The sequence below is a fragment of the Micrasema longulum genome, unplaced genomic scaffold, assembly GCF_059751315.1.
Source record: "Micrasema longulum isolate JH-2025_06_02 unplaced genomic scaffold, ASM5975131v1 h1tg001519l, whole genome shotgun sequence".
In the NCBI taxonomy this organism is placed as follows: Eukaryota; Metazoa; Arthropoda; class Insecta; order Trichoptera; family Brachycentridae; genus Micrasema; species Micrasema longulum.
The window spans coordinates 60,847-82,957 of record NW_028278702.1 but is presented as its reverse complement, the minus strand read 5'-3'; the positions used below and the strand labels follow the sequence as shown (position 1 = coordinate 82,957).

The 22,111-nt window shown below is 31.7% G+C and overlaps 2 protein-coding genes across 3 annotated transcripts; one reads left to right on the top strand and one right to left on the bottom strand.

Moving 5' to 3' along the window:
- The first annotated feature begins 722 nt into the window (after positions 1-722).
- On the top strand, positions 723-5,065 carry Rab14 (RAS oncogene family member Rab14). Of its 2 annotated transcripts, none has more exons than XM_088236174.1 (5): positions 723-880; positions 1,473-1,582; positions 2,146-2,326; positions 2,559-2,741; positions 3,441-5,065. In XM_088236174.1, the coding sequence occupies exons 2-5, from the start codon at positions 1,477-1,479 to the stop codon at positions 3,610-3,612; spliced, it is 642 nt and encodes a 213-aa protein (XP_088092300.1). In that variant the 5' UTR covers positions 723-880; positions 1,473-1,476; the 3' UTR covers positions 3,613-5,065. The 2 variants fall into 2 exon arrangements, with proteins under 2 accessions (XP_088092300.1, XP_088092301.1); XM_088236175.1 differs by having other exon boundaries at positions 723-1,019.
- Positions 5,066-11,631: 6,566 nt separating this feature from the next.
- On the bottom strand, positions 11,632-19,496 carry Rpp30 (ribonuclease P protein subunit Rpp30). The gene is made up of 6 exons (XM_088236169.1): positions 19,265-19,496; positions 16,688-16,815; positions 16,115-16,189; positions 15,387-15,730; positions 15,015-15,094; positions 11,632-13,246 (listed from the first exon to the last, which is right to left on the bottom strand). The coding sequence occupies exons 1-6, from the start codon at positions 19,344-19,346 to the stop codon at positions 13,131-13,133; spliced, it is 825 nt and encodes a 274-aa protein (XP_088092295.1). The 5' UTR covers positions 19,347-19,496; the 3' UTR covers positions 11,632-13,130.
- Positions 19,497-22,111: the final 2,615 nt, after the last annotated feature.

The window sequence follows — 22,111 nt, the reverse complement described above, 5'->3', positions numbered from 1 at the left end:
AGCAGCCATTGATTGTTGGTGTGAATAAACAACAATATGCAGATCTATATCTTCATAATTTAGTTATGATTATACGAGACCGTTTGCAATAACGGTGTGTGGTCCCGTAAATGGAATTCCGGACTTGAATCTTGTTCTTGTACAACTTTTTTCCCGTTTTCTAAAACAGTTATTTACGACTAAAAAAATGGGCCCAAAATTGAAGATGAATTTGGGTGAATCATAAAAACGCGAAAATTTTCACAAAAATATCTCAATTGCTTTTACCCTTATCCAATACCTCAGGCTCCTAAAAAAATTAAATTATCCAGTATTTAATGAACATCTAATAAACCTGCAAAAAATCCTGAAATCGAATTGTGGTAAGTTCACCTCGTAGTGGTTAGCGCGTTTGCCTACTTAGCTTGAAGTCCTAGGTCCTATCCTGATGGTATAATATTTCACAGTCCCTGAACTGGCATCTGGGAAGAACTGGTAAGACTGATCACATTACCTTCCTGTAATAGATGATCGAGATATGCTGCGTTTACTTTAGTAATGCAGTCCCCTATGCACCAGTAGGTGCGGATAAGGGTTTAATAATTGATGACGATAATTCAATTGTTATTAGCGCTAAGAAATATTTTTTTATGCGTTTTATACCGTTTTCATTGGAACTGTCGGAACTCAGATCTTGAAAACTGAAAATCTCCCAACTTCGAAATGCGCTGAAAACGAAAACTGAAGTGAAAATATTATTGTTTATGGTGCAATGTCGGTTGTCATTTTTGTCGTCAAATAGGTTTTTATTCCTTCGTTGATTAATATTTCGTGTTTACGTCATCTTCCAGGATATTTTCATTACTCTCTACTACCATAAAACAGTGCTTTATATTAATTTGCGAGTAAAATAACTTGTTATCTTTTCGCTGGCTTGTGAATGATACACCTCTCTAGGAGCCATCGCATTTATATTTTGATGTGTTGATTATTCGAGGTTTTTTAATTCTTTGTTATTGTGTGCCAGATAATTAAGAAGTGTAAGTATTTACAATGGAGTAATATTTTTCATAGCGCTTCAATTGCAAGACGATCCTTATTTTACTAAAAGTCTACGTGATTCATTACTTTGTCTCATTATGGCCTCTCCTTTTTTTGTTTTCATATGCATTTAAACTGAAGTGTGAAATGTGTTGAAAATTTGTGCACTTTTCTCGACCTTGCAAATCTCTGATTGTTCAAATTAACATGTTTTATTAAATATCCTCGTGGAACACAAATATGATTAATTTCTGTTTTTTTTTATAAATTCATTCAATTTATCAATAATATCTGCATATACCCCATTATTAAAAATAATACTTCCCTTATTGATACAGAAAATTCCAATTGAGAACTAAAAATATTTTAATTAAAAATAATATTTTCACATAATATACTTACCTATTTTATTAAATTTGCGTTTTGTATAAGTGATCTCTCTTTGTTTTCAGAATAATGGCAGCCGGCCCATATAATTACTCTTACATCTTCAAATATATAATTATTGGTGACATGGGTGTTGGAAAATCTTGTCTGCTACACCAATTTACAGAAAAAAAATGTATGATATTTTTACTATAGTTTTTCTCATTTTTCTCTTAAATTTAAGTAAGTAAGTAAAGGAATAGAAAGGAAACATTATTTAAAATCAATGGTTCAGAAATCAGTAAAAATGTTTTGTTTTTTTTTAAATGGTAAGTCACAGAATATCAATTTGAAACGATCTTATAATTTATATTAATATTATCTTAACGAAATGTAGATTAACATCTATCCCAGCCTATTTTGCATAAAATGCGTGAAAAATCCCTAGCAGTTTTCAAATAAAAAAACATTTGTTTATTTTTTTTTTTATCTTAGTCTGCCGCCGCTGTTACCCATGCCACCATTGATTTTAATGTTAATCATATATAAAAATATCACTAATCATTACCTTTAAATTCTCGAATTCTCTGTCTATTTAATACAAACTCTTGTATGAATACTTTGAGCCGATTATCGGCCCTGTGGAGTTACATAATATAAAGGTTTAAGTATCAATTGTGATTAAATAATTATTTTTTTTCCATAAATTACAAAGCATTTTCAACCTGATGTTTGATCTTAAATTTTCTGCTCTTTTAGTCATGGCAGATTGTCCTCACACTATTGGAGTGGAATTTGGCACTCGAATAATAGAAGTGTCCGGCCAAAAAATAAAATTGCAGATTTGGGATACAGCCGGTCAAGAAAGGTTCCGAGCTGTTACTCGTTCTTATTATCGTGGCGCCGCTGGAGCGCTTATGGTCTATGACATCACACGGAGGTGAACAAATTTTAAATTTTAATGGTGTAATTAAATTTCTAGCTTAAGTTATTTATGAATAAGTGGCAATAAGTCCGCCATTTAACTGTGTATTCCTTTGTTTTAGTTTTTTGTATTTATCAATTGTATACTTATACTATGGTTAATAAAGATTTTTACTGTTATTATTAATGTCAATAAATTGAAATTGTCATTTTACTTGTACACGATAAAATGTTTTTTTTTTCAACAGGTCAACTTACAACCATCTAAGCAGCTGGCTAACTGATACTCGCAATTTAACTAACCCTAGCACTGTCATATTCCTAATTGGAAATAAATCTGATTTGGAAGGACAACGCGATGTAACGTATGAAGAAGCTAAACAGTTTGCCGATGATAATGGTCTAATGTTCGTAGAAGCGAGTGCCAAAACGTAAGTTCCGTTCGAATAGCAAATTTCAGTTTATTAATTCATCTGATTTTATCTGCTTCGTCGTACTAAATCCATTCATAACTGGTGCAAAATGAAATATGTTTTGCTTTCGTTTATGATTTAAATATCAACCCGAAACCTTATCAACGAAACATTTGTGACAAATTTATCGTATCAAAAACAGACAAATCTATTTCTTCTAAATTTTGAACGAATCGAAAATAAAATAACTGTGTTGTCTAAATTTGTTGCAACAGAGGGAAAACATTTTTGAGAAGAGAATATGGAAGTATAGGCATTTACAGGGCTTATGACCTGTCATTGGCTGGTTTATGTGTTCACTTTACACACTGTATAACATTCACCATTCTGTCTATGTTTAAACATCCACATTTAATCAGCTCTTCCATCTGTTGACTTTTGTGAAGTAAAAGAGCTGAAACCTTTATCATGTGGGTGAGATTCATCCGGCTGAACCAAATCATGTACTAGGCAACTCTTGAAAACAATTTATATATTTTTTTACTTCTTCTTTTACCAGTTAGTTGATTCAACAATGTTTTGAGTATGTCTAAATGTTTGCAGACAGGCTGGATTTCCTCCTACCTACCTGAAATTTCGGAGCACTGTAGTTTTTGATAATTTTGTCTTCATTTTTATTCTCTTATACTAAAAAGCACTTACAAAAATTGTTTTCAGTGGTGAAAATGTAGAAGAAGCATTTCTGGAAACAGCCAAGAAAATATACCAGAGTATTCAAGATGGCCGCCTAGATTTAAATGCAGCAGAATCTGGTGTCCAGCACAAGCCGGCACAACCCGGCCGACCACTCACTGATCAACCCGAGCCTAAGAATAATTGTTCTTGCTAACTAGATACCTAAAGACCTTTGCAATATCATTTTATGGGTGAAATATGAGACATTCCGCGTATATACATTTGTATCAAAGTGGCTTACATGGCATGGTAAAATGTTAAATTATGTATTTTGTGTTTGTGGTACATCATGATTTTTGTTTGCATTTTGTAATGTTATATTCTCCAAATCTATTAGCAATGTTGACGTCATGATATACATATTTAAAGTCATGGTATATATATTTTAAAAAAATCCCATTACTAAAATTATATATCACTTATTTACTCTTATTAATAAATTATTTATTTTTACCAATGACAGCCCTTTACGTTTCACTTGCAATACCGTTTCAATTAGGAATTTGTGTAAATAAATATCCTATTTTCATTTATAGTTGAATTTGTGCCGATTAATTTAGTGAATATTCATTCAATTACTTGTGGAAAATAGTTTATGCAGATTAAATGTATTTATAAGTTATTATAAAATAACATCATCAAACAAGAGGAAAAGACAAATAAATTATTCTTTTTATATTTCTTTCTCCAACCTAACAGTCAAAAACTTAATTAAAATGAATTATTTTATGTTTCATTTAAAATATCAATTTAATTTATTATATTGTCGTTTCTAGTTATTAATATTACGTATTGCTTTGAATTCTCCATTCGATAGTTTTCTCCCACAAAATTTTGTATGATACCTATATTCTGTTTTTTTTTTACAGCTGTCCCATCAGCAAAAATTTATATTCGATTACTTGATATAATTATTATTACACATCAACATACTTTATTCTGATATACCTTTAATGCATGTATGTCAATGCTAAAACTAGTACAGTCGAACTTGGTTATAACGATCACGGAAATAGTGAGATCTCGGATATAATGAGGAAACATTATTTGACATTTTAGTTTGTGGTTTTCTCCATACATTTATTCACTTTTATAACAAGCTTCTTCTCGAACATACTGAACAAAAATATTTTTAACAGTTAAACAGAAACAATTCAATTTGCGAAAAAGTGGCAATTATTTGTAAAAAAGAATCTGGCGCTAAATATGTTGAAGTTTTTTAAAAAAAATTCAACATTGTCCAAAAATATGAATGTTTATTTATCGGAATTTTAGAAAGTGGTATGTTTGTAAGCATTTATTATCATTTTCAATAGTGACAATTTGCAATGACGATTGGATTTGAAAAACCTTTCCCTGGTATTACAAGTAATGCCTATAACGAGCATATTCAGCCGGTCCCATCTTCCTCGTAATAATCAAGTTGACTGTATTTATAATGTTATCTTAAATGTTTTTTTTTGTCTGATACTAACGTGTAAATAAATTAAGTTTTTTAAACAGTTATCTTACTATGGGCATTTTTGTATACATATTTGGACTCTGTCACTTATAGTAACTATTTACATTAAGAAGTTTCATTAGTTGCAATAAAAATTGATTATGAATTTTTGTGTATATATTTTTTAACAATTTCATTCTTGACTTGCACCATCTGGGTATATTACAATATTATAAGTAACGAAAGCTATTCTTACTTTTATTTCTTCTCATTTGTTACAATCAATTTAAATTTTGATTAATGAATACATATTTAGCAAATTATTTACATTGACCAATATTATTCAAGTGTGTGTTTTTAATGTGAGTTAATAATTGTATGAATGTAAAAAGGCTTTATAATTAAGAGAATTAAGTTAGCATTTACAAAAAATATATATTACAGTACAGGAGCAGTAATATCTAATGTTTTCAGCGGATAAATAAAGCCTTTGAATCAGCAATGAGTTGGAACAAAAAATGTATATCAATTTTTTTTTAATTAGATAATGTCTACTTACATATCAACCTTTTTTAATCAGCACCCTTTTCAAAATTTAACCCTACCTACATTAGCCCTTTATTTTGAAATTTCCATTACTTTAAAGGATCTTTATAAAGGTTCTTGTGATGAATGTAACTCGAAATACACATTGGATACTTTTTAGCTGAATGTAACATTAATATTATATACGTAAATGTTGTACACACTTTAACAAATGTAATATGTTTTTTTTTTGAAATTTATAAAAAAAATATGGGTACCTCATTTGAGGTGAATTTCCCCATAATATGTAGGAAGGGTAAATATATTTTGTACTGTCTTTCTTATTACATATTGATATTATTTGCTTATAAATATTATATTGCGGGGTAATTTCTACAACTAGGTAATTTTTGTCGGCCTCGTGGTGTGATGGTCGGCACGTTTGCCCACCATGCAAGAGGTCCCTGGTTCGATGACCGACATGGTTGATATGAAATATTTATTTAAAAGAGTGTTTTCACACTAGAACATTTATAGTCTGGACTGGTACCTGAAGCGTAAGACTGACCATCTTACCTTTATGTGACAAAAATGATCGAGATACACTGCAATTGGTGTACCAATACCCTATGCACCATTGGGTGCGGAAAGGGAATAATAAAGTAATATCAAAATTAGGCTTTTTGAGTTAACCATTAAAACACATTCTTTTATCTTCTGCCATGAATACTACAAATAAGTCTTTATGCATTTAAATATTTCAATTATATGAATGCACGACTTGTCTGTTTGTAGCATTTATGGAAGAGGATACAAAAATGTGTTTTTAGTGGTTAACTTAAAAATGCCGGTTTTGAAGTTACTTAGTTGTAATAATGAGGAAATTCCGTGCCATGAAAAAGTGTAAATAAAAATTGTTTTCTTAGACACGGTTAAAATTAGAGCATTTGAAGGGTGGGCTGAAGAAACATGCGGAGTCATGATTATTACAGATTTGAGTTAAATATGCCAAGTTGTAGGTATTTACAGTATGCATCCGTGTTTCTTATCAAAATATCGTAATTTACGCCCAATCATTGGCAAAACGTATTTAAAATTTTGGGCAAAGCTGAAGAAACGCGAGCAGTCGGTATGATACGGAAAATAATGATTCGAAGTTCGCGCATAATTTTAAGAAACGTGCGTAGTCAGTCGCTAGTCAGACGGATCTCAACAGTGCGTGTTGAAAAATACATATTACTGTAATTCTGTTTGTGAGTTACACATTATTTGTGACTCAGGTGAAGGGCAAAATAATAACTTTACCATATTTAAATTCTGCTATTAATATCGTTTATACTGTTCAGGCACTTGATGAAAACTAACTCTGAACCCAAAATATGTTTTTCGGAATGTCACTTGGTTTAAAATTACATTGTTTTGAAGGTTTCTTTCCCCTACAATGAGGTTTATTTTTATATTAGTCTGCGTATTACTTTTCTTTGCTGATCATTTTAACGACTATTTATTTAGAGTTATTCAAAAATGTTGATTAATTACAAATATGCAAAAAAAAAGATAAGCACTTTATTAATCGATAATGTTTTAAACGGTTTTGAAACTAAAAAATTGTTTTTCTCGAAATATTGGTTTCATGACTACGCATGTTTCTTCCGCCTACCCTTCATTTAATTGTGTCTCAAAATTTTATGAAAAAATTAATAAAAATTAATTACTAACATTGAGCTATGTCACTCGGATAAACCAATGAACGAATGCTGTGACAGATTTCGGGTAAGCTAATGTACCAATCAGCAGAACTTTCCAATGTAATTTTTATATTACAAAACTTTAAAAATCATAACGCTGATAATTCGATACATAAAATAAATTCAAAATCACTGAACTTCCTTATTACCCCACGATATATATATATATATATAAATATTTGAAAACAGTACCATGCCTAACATGGCTTGCTGGAACTAAGGACTACAATGGTAAAATTACTTTTTTGTTAAATTTAACAACCATTTGCAAGTTTGTTTTTAAAATTTTAATATGCTCTCTTTAAAAATTGTGATTTTGCTGGTTTGCATACATGGTTCTTTATTTGTAGATTTTATTCAAAACATAATACACATATATTTAAAAATATTTTTTTTATCAATCTGCGTTTTCCTTCGAACATCCTTATTCCTGCTGAAATTGAACTACAAATGTAAGCACTTGCCATACTCATATTTGCGAAACTTTCCTTTATCCATGCAATTACAAGGTCGTGTTTACAATGGTGAATATTAAACAGTGCACATTTTATTGTAATTCTTGTTAGCTTTTTCTACACATTCTTTTTCTCTGTGATTTGAAGGTATCTAAAACCTTGATCCATTCCTGGTGAAATTGAACTACAAATGTAAGCATTTGCCATAATCATATTTGCGAAACTTTATCCTTTATCCATGCAATTACAAGGTCGTATTTACAATGGTGAATATTAGTGCACATTTTATTGTAATTCATGTTAGCTTTTTCTACACATTCTTGTTCTCTGTGATATCATTTGAAGGTATCTAAAACCTTAATCCTAGTAATCTGTTGTCGTTTAATGACATTGGTCTTTAGCCATAATCTAGATAAGTTTCTTTTAACACTGCATTATCTACATATCTCGGAGTAGAACTATTTGTGTACATGTATAATTCAACTCTTTAAAGTCTACAAAATAAATCTGAACATTACATACATAATATATCTATTCAAAATAATTATATGGATAATCATGGATTTATTCATTTTAGTTAATGTAAAAAGCTTTGTTGACTTTTTATAATATATATTTTGGAAATATCTAATTCATTAAAAACAAACCAATGATGTTTTGGTTTTAATTTCATCTCATTGAGTAAGATAAAGATAATGAAAGGTACCAAATCTTATTTACTATAAAAAGGTTTTGAACTATAAAAATATCTAAATTAAAAAAATAATGCATTTAAAAGTTTTTTTGTTGAAAAATTAGGCCATTTTATTATATCTTTACTCTGTATCAAGCTTATTATATTCCTATTGGAGTAGTATAATTTTTCACCTTCAGTATCCTTTTTATATTATATTTAAAAAAGTATTACTTTTGTTTGTAGTAAGAAAGGGAATAAGATTATAAACGTAACTTCTTTACATTCGTTATTGCAGACACCTCTATCCAACTTATTTTATTCTTATGTATCATTAATTCATTTTTTTTTTCAATCTTGTCTTGGAATTTTTTAAAAAGCTACAAGAAACATCTATGTAAGTCTATAATCTATCATGGTAGAATTTAAATGTACAAATACATTGTATGTATTCTAAATAAACATATGTTGTAAAATTCTTATAAAATTGTGTTTAAAAATGGCCCCATTAGATTAAGATCTCTGAAAAAAACATTATTTTGCTAAAGTTTAGTTAAACTATTTATTTCCACTCTTTCCAATCCGTCCTAAGTAATGAAAACATTATTTTAAAATGACATAGTTCAACAAATACATTGAGGGGCTGGATATGCAAAATACCTTTTAATCTATAAGATAATAAAAAATATATATTATTTGACTTAGATTTACTGAAATTCTCTCTTTCTGTTTCGTGCACAGGGAGTAATCACCTTGCTGGATAGAGTAACTTCTCAACAGTGCGGCTGTTTATTTCTTAAAAAATTAAAGGATGTTTACGAACGTTACCAGTTGAAAGTTGATTTATAAAAAAAATATTAATTTTGCTTCTTTTGATAAACAAATTCTAATTTTTAAAAACATATCTTTATTTTATTTTTTATTGTACCGGAAAAAGTGACTTAAGTTTGTCTAAAACATTAAAATCCTTTTTTAATGAAGAAATATTTTTGTGTCTAAATTACAAAATAACATGTTGCAAGGAAAAGCAAGCTTTTAAATTACTAGACTTCATTCAGATACAGATAATGTTTTTCCAGGTTGTTATGCTGTGTTTAAAAGCACACCTTGCTAATGTCAGACTTACAGCAGCCCAGATGAACACCGCAATGAGATCAGAGGTTGGCAATTGTACCTATTCCAACAACCCCAAAAAACTCATCTCTAAGTTTTTCAATGTACTAATCAATAAATTTTCTTTATAATATCATATTGCAATCACAGTTTTTTTTATATATGTACATTAAATATAAGAATAACAAAAAAAAATAGGTTTATAGAATATTATAATTTATTTAAAAGTTGTATCTTTATGAAATTGTATATAATTTGACTTTCTTTCATCGGTTATTGTAAAATAGCATTATTTTCTTGTGATTAAATGTAAAATTATCTAAAAATAAATGTTATTAAAACATATCATTTATAATATATTACTTTGTTAATATTATTATTTTGGTTAGGTACTATCTGATTAGTTAGTGGTTAGGAATACACCCCCGGCAATATAAATAGCCAAATGACTAATTAAATACAAAAATTCCCATTAGGTGTCCAAAGTAATTGAACCTAGGTTTGAGTCATGGGTTATCACTTCTAGGAACAAGTAATAGCTACTTACGAACCTGGAAAGCCTTAAATTTCTTCAGTTATACACCTGATTTGGCAGTGATTAGTCATTTTCTTAGTGTCCCTATTTTATTGAAGCAAAATGTTTACGAGACTTAAACTTTCGTTAGAAAAAAAAGCAGTTATTGCATCATCTAAAAAATATTTTTCTATGTGATATAGCAAGGCAAATACAGTGCAATGAATCAACTGTGAGGAGATTTCTAAAAAAAATTCAAAAAAAATGGGACACTAAATCGAAAAGTTGGCACAGGATTAAAACGCTGCACTACAAAATATGCTGATCGTGTTCTAAAAAATATTATTAAGAAATGGGTTCGCATCAGCTCCAGAACTAAGAGCACGACTACAGGAAACCACCGGTGTCAGTGTTAGTGTACGCACAGTCACAAATAGACTACTAGAATTTGGATTACTGGCCAGAAGACCTGCACAAAAACCTCTATTGAAACAGAAAATGAAAAGAACTGTTTGGAATGGGCGAAAGAAAAAAAAAATTGGACAGAGAATGATTGGGAAAGAGTTGTATTTTCTGATGAATCAAAATTTAATTTGATTGGTCCAGACAGTTTGCCGCCGAGCTGGAGAGCGATATAGTGACGAATGTCTTGCACCCACAGGTAAACATTCGCCTTATATCATGGTGTGGGGATGCATCACAAAATTGGGTGTTGGTAATTTAAAAATTAAAGAAGGGTCAGTGAATAGTGAAAAATATAATTAAATCATTTTAGAGGTGTTGTGCCAACAATTGAGAACATAACTGAAGAAATTTATGACCTTGTATTTCGGGATGATTCTGCGCCTTGCCATCGGGCTCATTCTGTGAGTGTGCAATTTTTTTTAATGCGTATTGATGGTTTACCTTATTGCATTTTGAGACTAATTTTCAAAACAGGTATCGTAGCTCAAAGAATCATTGAGAATTAATTCCCTTTTATGGCCAGGAAATAGTCCAAAATTGAACATAATAGAAAATCTATGGGTCTGTTCAAATCCATGCCAAGACGAGTAAATAGTGTGATAAAGGCCAAAGGCGGTCATACAAAATATTAATGTTGTTTTAATTAATTTTTTTTTTTTAAATATGCTTTAGGGTGGTTTATTTACTAAATAAATGTTTTTAAAATTCAGTATTTCAGTTTAAAGCATAACAATTAAGGCGCACTTAGTTAGAAGGTTAACTATGAAACTGGCGTCGCGGTTTGATTCCCGCCAGTTGCAAGAAAAAAATTTAAGAAATATTTTATTCTCAATTGGTCTGGGTGTTGTGGTGTATTTTTCATAACCTCCTTCCATATCCCCTCTTTCGCACCTGCTGACAAGCCTCTAAATTGAAGCTTAGCGGGTTAATCCTTCTTTTTTTTAAAGTTTTTTTATTCATTTTTTAAATGTTTTTTGTCTCAAATAGAAAAACTCTCATAACTTTTTTTTAATGTCAAAATTAGTGTTTCATTGATGTAAATAATACATAAAATACATATAGGCATAGAATTAAGAATAGTCCAGAAGGAGGGTAGAATCATATTTGAATACAGCGGTCTGTGTCCAATAATTCCCCCACTTAAACACACTTTCGCCGCGCGCATACGTTAAGTCGCCGGGTAATGTTGCTTGATGGGAAAAAAAAATCATAACACAAATGTAAGGTAAAAAAAAGCAATTTGTTAATTTCTCTAAAATTTTATTGTGCCCGCGGAAACATTGATTGACACAACAGATTAGATAAATAAAGGGTCATTTAATAAGAGTAATTGAATTTATGAACTTTGAACTTAAAATATAAAACTAATGTCGTTCAAATGTCCCCCACAGCGTTGTTTAATCCGAGGTCTAAGTTTCATTAGTTGTTTTATTAAATGAGCAAAGTAGGGTAAAAAAAACTATACCTTGGCAATACTAACGAAATTTCCATTTTGTTTCTTCGACAATCTGACAGATGGAAAAATAATTCAATTTTTAAGTAATTCATTTGCTACTTAAACATTCGTTTTTTACTTACATACGTGAAATGTGATGCCATCCTGTTTCTTTAAGATCCTAGCAGTATTTCTACACTTTAAAAGGACACAACACGTCATAGTTGAATTCAAATCAGGAGTTCTATTTTTTAAGACAGGCGCCGTGCCGCAGTTGGTTAGACGGCTATCTGTGAAACTGGCGTCGCGGGTTCGATTCCCGCCAGTTGCAAGAAAATTGATTATCAAAACTTTTCTCAGAATTTTGTCTCGTATGAACTGACACCAATATGATATCAGATGTAAATTTTGGCATTTACATCTAAAATCCTCTTATAAAGCATTCATAAAATCAACAGACAGGCGCTGCGACTCAGTTGGTTAGACGGCCAACTGTGAAGACATCACGGGTTTGATTCCCTCTAATTGCAAGAAAGAAATCCAAGAAATATTTTTTTCTCCATTGGTCTGGGTGTTGTGGTGTATTTTTCATTACCTTCTTCCATATCCCCTCTATCCCACCTGCTGACAAGTCTCAAAATAGAGGCTTAGCGGGTTATTCCTTTAAAAAAAAAAAAGGGTTCGCCGTAAAACTAAAATAACATAACGCAACAGAAAAATCTTCTTAAAGCAACAACTGGTTAAGGGTGAAGTCGGCTATCAGCCAGAAATTGGTTTTGAAATTTCAATACTAGCATCTCGCTTCAATAGTCTCGATATTAAAAATGTCCTGACTTGAAATTTCGAGTCTCAAATGGAAACCTAGTCGGAAGAATAATTAACTAAAACAACATATCACAAAAAATATTATACAAAATAAGAAAATCCATTAAAAAAAAAACATATGGCACATCAATATAAATATTTTAAAATGACATACGTTTAATTAACATGAAAAAAAAACTCAAAGGAGTTTCCTACTCGAATCCCTCCCGGAAGGTAAATCCAGCCATCCCCAGAAAGAGCTCTTGAAAATTGGTTTTGTCCTGAGAGCTTAATATGCTCTAACAAAATATTGAACACTCTCGGTGCGATAAAGAAGAGATGCCTCTGAGCAAAAGTCCAAGGTCATTTTGGGAACTCATGCAAAAATTTGCTAAAAAGGTTCATTCTCATATTTATTACATCAAACAATAGTTATACTCAATAGAAAAATACATAATAATATTATACTATTGTACGCTGTTTACGCAAATTCAAACAATCACAATTCGATTCTGCTTTTTTTACACTCCGGGGGTAGAAAATCTGCATCATCACTTTTATTTAAATCATCTTTGATTGAAACAAATACAGCAGCTTTCCCGCGTTTTCTATTGTCTGGAAATAAATATGAAAGATGTACAAAATCCTGTTGTTTGTAGTATAGTTATTAGCATGTTAGACTGCCAAACATTTTACTGTTGTAAATGTTTTATAAACCTGCCTAACAACAACAAAAAACCACACACAAAAAAAAATAATTATAATTTTCATTGCCTTTCAAATACTGATAGTGTCCCAACATTGGTAAGAAGCGCTAACAGATGAAATATTTGTTTCTCTAATATTTCTTGTTACTGTTAGCATAGGCATAAAATTATTTCTCCACCTTCATATAATTGACCATCAATTAATTAATGTTTTTGTTTGCACCAGAACAGGCCAGGAGGCCCAATTACAGTGGTGCAGTGTACAAAACACCCAGACTTGAGAAAAATCACATAAAATTTTTGTGTTCTCACGGGGAATCGAACCCGGAACCTTCCACGCATGAGTCAAGTGTCTTAGCCCTCACACCGAGGAGGCTGCCGCAATAGGTGAGTCTATGTACTGTCCTAAAATAATATGTTCATAACTATGCTGGTGCAGACTACAAAAAGGAGATAATATATATTTTTTTTCATTTACGATTCCAGGCGGATGAAGAATACAGTTCTGCAGTTCAGTGTGAAATAGAACCAAAACCTTGAACGAGTGTTTTTGACTCGGCGGCTACTCTTAGGTAAAAATCCTGAAAAAGGGAATTGAGTGGAGATAAGTTCATTTCGTAATGTAGTGGTTTGCGTCTTCACCTACCATTCTTGAGGTCCTGGGTTTGATTCCAAGCAGGATGGATGTATAATATGGATTTTAAAGGTTCGAACTACAATATTTCAGTCTGTTTCTGGACTGGTATGAAGCATAGGCCATATCACCTTACCTTTATGTAACAGATGATTTAAATACGCTGTATTCGGTTTAATAATCCAGTTCCGAGTGCACCACTGAGTGCATGAAGTGGAATGAATAATCAACAACAATGTAGGTAGGTGTTGACAACAATTAGTATGTAATTTTAAAGGTTTGGTAAAGTAATTGGATAACTAAAAATATCCACGGAATCCATCAACCTATTAATACACATGGACGCGCGTCCTGAGCCCTGAAAAATTATGACTTAACCGATGCCCAAACGCTCAGTGACGCCCAACGCGTATTTATTTCGACCACTAGCCGGGTGTGATGTGAGCTTGAGGTTTAGAATTGAAACCAAAATGCCTGCTCATGTCGTAAAAGCGTTCGGATAAACGCTGTAAAAATAACGATGTAACTCTTCACTGGAAAGTATTTGTTTATAAGTAATTGACAAACCTTAAAATAATTCATATTCAAATATTAAAATTTTATTTAAAATGTCAAACTACGTCTGGCGGCAAAAAAGCGAGGCCTTCTTACTAACAAGGGTGCACTGTAGGAATACGTTTTTAAATATATAATAAAATCAGGTAATATTATTTTTGTATTCTCCAAAATCCAGTAAAAAGAAATAAATGGCTGAAAATTATAAGGAATTTGGTGAAAAAATCGGATTGGGTTCTATAAAAAACTAATAATGTTTGTAAAACATTTATATAAAAACTTTTTTTAATTACCAAAAGGTGTATCCTCGCCTTTTTTTATTTATTGCAGCCCTGGTATAAATAAACAAACTTGGTAACTATGGGTATGTTTTCGTGTCACTACTTTAAAAAAATATTTTACTCTAAAGGTCGTGTCTATGTGTAATAATAGGTCGATGATGAAACCTGAACAGTAAAGGAAGGTAAAGACAGAAGTAATAGCAAACCTGCTTTAAGTAATAATCTTCTAGCATTCTCAGTCATGGAATGTTTACACAATTGTTCATTTAATCCAAAAATAAGACCCCTGGGAAGAATGTTAAGGAAAACCAATGCTATTTTTGAAATCATAGAAAAAATTAAGGGAAATGTTCACCATCTATCAAACTGCTTCTCTCGCTTAGATGCACACAAATAATCATTAGTTGCATCCAATCGCCGTATATGTTATTTTAAAACACCATTTACAATAATTAAGTTGACAAAAAAGAAGAAATACATTTCTAAATATTTTTAGAACAATTTATATTTTTACTTTGTTTAAATTAAATAAATTGAAATAAAATGTTTTAACTGAAATTTTTGTTTTAAAAGGATACAAATTAATTATATCATAGGGGCCTCTGATTTGGTATTCATTCTCTGCTGCACTCGACAGTATAATATTAGCTGACTTGCCAATTGTGTGATAAAGATGAGCTCTCTGAATTATATTCTTTCGACATGAAGAATCCTTTATCGCGGGAGAATACATAATTTCAAAAAATACTCCCCTTTCCACTGCTTGTTTATAAAATTTTCTGTTGATTTTTGCCATGGAGCTTGTTTCTGGTGAAAATGATATTATGTCGACATCCATCGTAGTACATGCGTGATTTAAGGCAGCGGTAGAAGAAGGTATGACAGACAAAATATCATACTTTTTAACATTTTCGGACTGATTCTGCAAAAAATATTTTATAAATTCATATTTATTTTAGTATACTAGTTTTTTTTTACTTGATCCATTATTGGCACCAACCATTAATTTCTCAAAAAAAAACAGATATATATTTTCAATATTTAAAAAAAAAACGCTATTATGTATCTTATAAATAACTGTAAACAAGGAAGTATTTTGCACAGGCTAAGAGGTGGTATTATACTATTATTTTCAAAATTTCAGTATTTGTATAACATTATGAGTTTCTATCGTCAGTCATTATGATAGAAGATACAAAGCATATTATCGACAACATTTCATACAAATATTATATTTTAAAGGTTCTATTCACAGGCTTTCAACTATCCGGGTAAAATATTTTGTTTTAAAATTTATAATACTTACCAACTTTAAACAAGAACTTATTTCCGAAATTTCAACAGTGAGTCTATGAAGAATAGTTATATCTGAAGCAATATCCTGCAATATAAAACAATACAGCTATTGTAACTGACATACATCACAACAAAAAAAAAAATCATAAACAAAAAAATTCACTCCTTTTTTGCAAACAACAAAGCAATGTAGGTATTTAAGAAGATAATAATTATCATGCAATATAATTTTGTTACAAAAATTAAGTCATATTTGAAACTATTATGAAAATAAAACGTTGTTATTAGAGTTACACATTTTTTATTCCTTTACAAGAACACTACTACAGTTTCGGGAGAGCACTCCTCCCATCGACGGGTGATATAAAACTTTCCCGAAACTGTAGTAGTGTTCTTGTAAAAGAATAAAAATTGTGTAACACTAATAACAAAGTTTTATTTTCATAATAATTTATAATGAAGTGTTACGAAGTGAATGTTGGTTCAATTAAAAATATCGTATTTGAAATGACTAGTGATATCTGTACACGAGAAATAAATTAGATTTTTTATCATAAGTTTTTATAAAAATAAAAATATGTACCTTTGGAACTTGAATCGGTGCTGGAATTATGTCGAAAATTTCTCGACTCTCAGATTTCTTACCTTTTTTCTTAAGTTCAAAAATTGTTTCATCAATAGACTTGTTGAGTGCTATGGTTTTATATCCAACTAAAAATATTTCGTTTTTTTAAATTATTTTCAACATTATAATTTCAATACAGAAAATTAGAGTTGAATATACTGAAAAACGTCAATAAATCTCTTATTATCGAATATAATCAAGGCCAAACACATCACAATTTTTACTTAAAAAAAACTTTTTTTGAAATTTCTACATTTAACGCCTAGAGGGGCATTGACAATACACAGTTGTTTAAATTAAAACTACATAATAAAGTTAAAAACAATACAGTTATGTCTCCTACACAATAAAGCTTATTAAGTAAATAAATAATTAATTAAAAAGTTAATACAAGAGTTTGAGAATGTTTTGAGTACATCCAAATGTTTGTAGACATGCTGAGTTTCCTCCCTAGGGAGTTATTTTTTTTATTTTTATTTTTTTTTTTATTTATTCACACTCTTTATCAAAATACAATTCCATATTCACTTTGCCCAGCTATCAAGGGTACATACCCCGTTCCAAGCTAGGCAATTACATTTTAATATATTATAATACTTAACAAATTAATATAGAGCACAGACAAACAAAATATAAACTTATTCGGATACACATTTTGATTCATATACATACAGACATACACATATATACACACATGTATATATAAATATACACATATATACACATGTACATACACACACACGTACATACACCCATGCGCATACACATACATACATTCATAAAAACATAGACAATTTATTTATGCGAAACTTCATGATTGTCATCTATAAATATATATTTTTTAAATTATTCTTTATTTTTTATATTTTATTTTTGACATCCAGTAAGGTTCTCCAATCCGTGGCATGCATCAACTTTTCTGACTCCCTACGACCAATGTCATGAAAGAGCGAGGTCAACACCTTCCGTAACTTGACAACACTCCCGTCTTTCCACGATTCTGGCAAAAGGTTATGGACCTTTTTGCCTACGTCTCGATGCCAGAACAGTGTTGACCCCTTCACTTAGTATCAGATCCCTATTAGAGTATCTTGTATTATAGTTGTGGTTGACGCTTGGGTAAATGTCTCTCTTTATGTGTGTAACCACTACCGTTCTCAATATATACTGTTGAATAATATTCAGTACTCTGAATTCTTTGAAGAGCAAGTCACTTGGATAGCGAAATATTTAGATCTAAATTTATTGCAACAGGTAGGGAAAACATTTAGGAGAAGGGAATATGGAGACTAGGCATTTACAGAGCTTATGACCTGTCATTGGCTGGTTTAAGTGGCCACTACACACTGTGTAACATTCGCCATTCTGCCTATGTTAAAACATCCATATCTCCTCAACTCTTCTATATGTTGACTTTTGTGAAGTAAAAGAGCAGAAACCTTTATTGATGCGGGTGAGATTCATCTGGGTAAATTATTTCACCTACTAGGCAATGCCTGAAAACACTATTTTTATACTTCTTTTTACACCGGTTAGTTTAATCAACCATGTTTTGAGTATGTCCATTCACAAGTCAACATACGTATGTAATATGTGTAATTCTATTGGTACAGTGTAAATAAATAATTAAATCACTAAATAGCAACATACAATTAAAACAAGTTAGTAACCGTCAAAGGAAATGAGAGTCACTGAAATATAATATGTAGTTAATATAAAATATTAAGAATCTTTAAATTTGTATAAAAAAATAGTGTAGTTCCTGTTTGTTTTATAATTTTAAAACCGACTTTTCGAGGTTTCGGGAGGCACTACACCAGTAAGTTAAGAAAAAAAATGAGATGACCATATTCACACAAAAATAATTGCGCCATTGAGAAAAACAACACTATGTAAATTGGCCAATCATTGTTGTTTGAGCAAAATATTGTGGAATTAAAAATTCTGTAGTTTGATATGTCGAATCGAGTATCTATTAATACATACCTAGACGCTGCCCTAGTTCTTGTATGTTCAACAGAACATTTTTAGAAAATAGAGTGCCAATAGGTTAATTATCTTATTATGCATCCATGTAGCTAAAGATTTTTTTTTGTGCGTTAGTAAATAGTATTTTCATATTTTTTTAGTGCTAATCTCTACTCAATGATTTCACTTATTTGATTTTAAAAACAAATAAAATATCTTTTGTAAAATTTGCAAAATGGTCTGTTGAACTAGGGTAGCGTATAGTAAACTCTGTATTAAATAACACCTTCAATTAATGTTTTCAGATTTGGTTGTTTCCGGCTTGGAAAGCTATTGTGACATGTTTTTCAGGCAAATAATAATAAAATCTCTATTAAAATTCTCTAGGCTAACAGTTTTGTAAAGAGAGCTAATAACAAAATAACAAATAGAAAAGGTCTTATATGGTAATATTTACAGCTGATTAAACTAGGTTTTCTCCAAAGCACTTCATTTGTGGAGAAGGAGAAAACGGAAAAAGAAAACAATATGAATAGTAACATTTTTGTTTATTTTTGAACAACTTACGTTTTGAAAGTTCACTAATTTTACGAAATTCAATTTTATCTGATATATTAAAATCACAATACGCTTTAAACTTCGGAGTCATGTTTCTGTCGAAGAATTCGAGATTATGTAGAACAAGTAGGATTAGATCGTAAATCGAAAACTATTCAAAAACCACTTCAATTTCAAAACAAATAAAAATAAAGCGTGGATCCCGGAGAAGACTGGACACTTGACAATCTTGACATTTACGTCACAGAGAGACAGAAAGGCACAGATTACCAGAGATTATTCTTCTTCTTCTTCGTTTTTTCATGGCCTTTTCACATCTCAACTCGGGTGTTCTGGCCAGTGTCGAGTATTTTTGCTTTTTTTTTACATATATATACACATGTGTTAGTAATATAATATGTACAAGTTAGTATGTTAGTATTTAATATAATATAAACATATAATAATAAAACATATTTACAGCTTTACACCATTTACAACTAAATATTTACATAGGATTTTAAATACACGTTTATTGGGTGGGGACAGGAGAGTTAGAATATGAATAGGGAATGGGATATTAATATCAGAGAGGTCGGATAGGAAATCGGGATAACAATCATTTATGGGGCATCCAAAAAAAATATGGTTTAAATCTTCCTCATCTAGCTGACATTCGCAAATGGCAGAGTCCCGGACATGGATTCTGAACAGGTGAGAACCATTGCAGCAGTGCCCAATGCGCATTCTGCATATGGAGGATGTCTCAAACTTGTTCAGAATCACTTTGGAAAACCAAGGCTTTTCTGTTACATTTGGTTTCAGTTGGAAAAGATGTTTACCCTTGGCTTGGGAAGAGGCTACCCAATATTCTTGCCATGTGCGAAGTTGCTTCTCCTTCGTCATAACAAGGAGATCACCTAGTGGTAGTAAATTACTATAGGCAGGATCCCCGAAGTGGACCGCCTCCTTTGCTAACGCGTCCACTTTTTCGTTACCGGGAATACCACAATGGCTAGGGATCCAGGACATAACAATACTCTTATTGGATGCCTCTGATAAAGAAAGAAGAAATCGAGTTTCCACGCAGAGTTCATCCTCGGGATAAAAGGATGGAGGGGATTTGATTTTTTGTAAGGCACTCAAGGAATCCGACAGGATTAGGAACTTGCTATATTGTGAGCTTAAGGCGTATTTGACAGCTTCTCGGATTGCGATACATTCTGCGGTAAATACAGATGCATTCTTGTGCAATTTGTACAATCTTTGAAAGTTGTTGTCTTCACAATATATAGCCGCACCCGTATGGGTTGCCGAATCTGACCGAGATCCATCAGTGTAGATAATTTTCCAACCTATCCATCTTGACGACCGAATACGGTTGAATGTACACCGGGGCTGTAGGTGGCTTTCGACTTCGAACGTGAGTTCAATACTTGGGGCATAAATAGAAGTTTTAAATGGGAAACGATAAAGGGGAAGAAGGTCTTTAGGATAAATGTTAGATTCGAAAGATTTGTAAAAATGAAAACTGTTCACTAGTAAAGGGGGTGGTTTATGAAACCAAAAAGATGAGGATGTCACGCAGTCAGAAAGAAACTGTACCTTTTTGAGGAGCAGGTTGTTTTTTTGGACAGAGCATTTTAGAAGAAATCTATCCGCCAAGTATTGTCTTCTCAAACCGAGTGGGGGATCACAAGCTTCTACTTGTAAAGCGTTAATTGGAGATGACTTCATGGCTCCGACGACTAGTCTCAGACTTTGGGATTGGATCCGGTCAAGTCTTTGGAGATTATTTTTTGAACAAGGTTCTAAAAGGAACGAGGCATAATCTAGATGGCTCCGGATATACGCAGTATAAAAAAGTCTCTGTATAAAAGGGTGGCTCCCCCACCATACTCGCGAGACTGCTCTTAACGTATTCAATCCGGCTTGACACTTGTTTACTTTATGATTTATGTATGAGTTCCATGTAAGATGAGTGTCCAGAATTACTCCCAGGAACTTAATCTGGGACGTAAAAGGTACTATCTCATCTCCGTGTTGATTTTTATGGTTGGGATTTTTCGCTGTCTACAAAAGGTTATGGCATTACTTTTACCAGTCGATAGATCCAAGTCATGTTCCACTAACCAATTCCTGATGTTACTCATACCTAAATTTAGAGTATTTTCTAGATTATTTGGGTCCTTCCCATATGCATACATGAAGAAGTCGTCCGCGTATTGAAGCAAACTTGTCTCTAAGGGAGCAATTCCGCTTATGTCATGCGTATAGATATTGAAGAGAATCGGACTCAGGACAGAACCCTGAGGTAGTCCCTTGCTCAACTCTCTCTCCACCACAGCATGACCGCGAACACTGATTTCTACCTTTCTGGAGAGAATCAAATTTGCTATAAAGGTAGTGAGTTTTCGCGGGATTCCAATTCGTAGCATTTTAGCTTCTAGAATATGGATAATAACATTGTCATATGCACCACTTATGTCCAGACAGACACCTTTAAGAAATTCTTTCTTAGTAAGAGCGGATCTAATATCAGATGTCAGAACCGACACGCTTTCGATAGTGCTCTTTCTTTTCCTGAATCCAAATTGAGACTCGGGGAGAGTTTTCGAGCTCTCCACAAACCAGTCCAAGCGTTGTCTCACCATATGTTCCGCCACTTTCAACAGTGTGGAGGAGAGGGCTATGGGGCGGTAGGAAGACCCAAAATTTGGGTCTTTGTTGGGTTTAAGGATAGGTATAATATATTGGGTTTTCCATGAAGGGGGGATGTTTCCTGATTCAAAGATCATGTTGATCAATGAAAGGATGTAGGAGAGGGTAGGATCACTGTTATATTGGATAAAACTATACAGTATACCGTCAATCCCT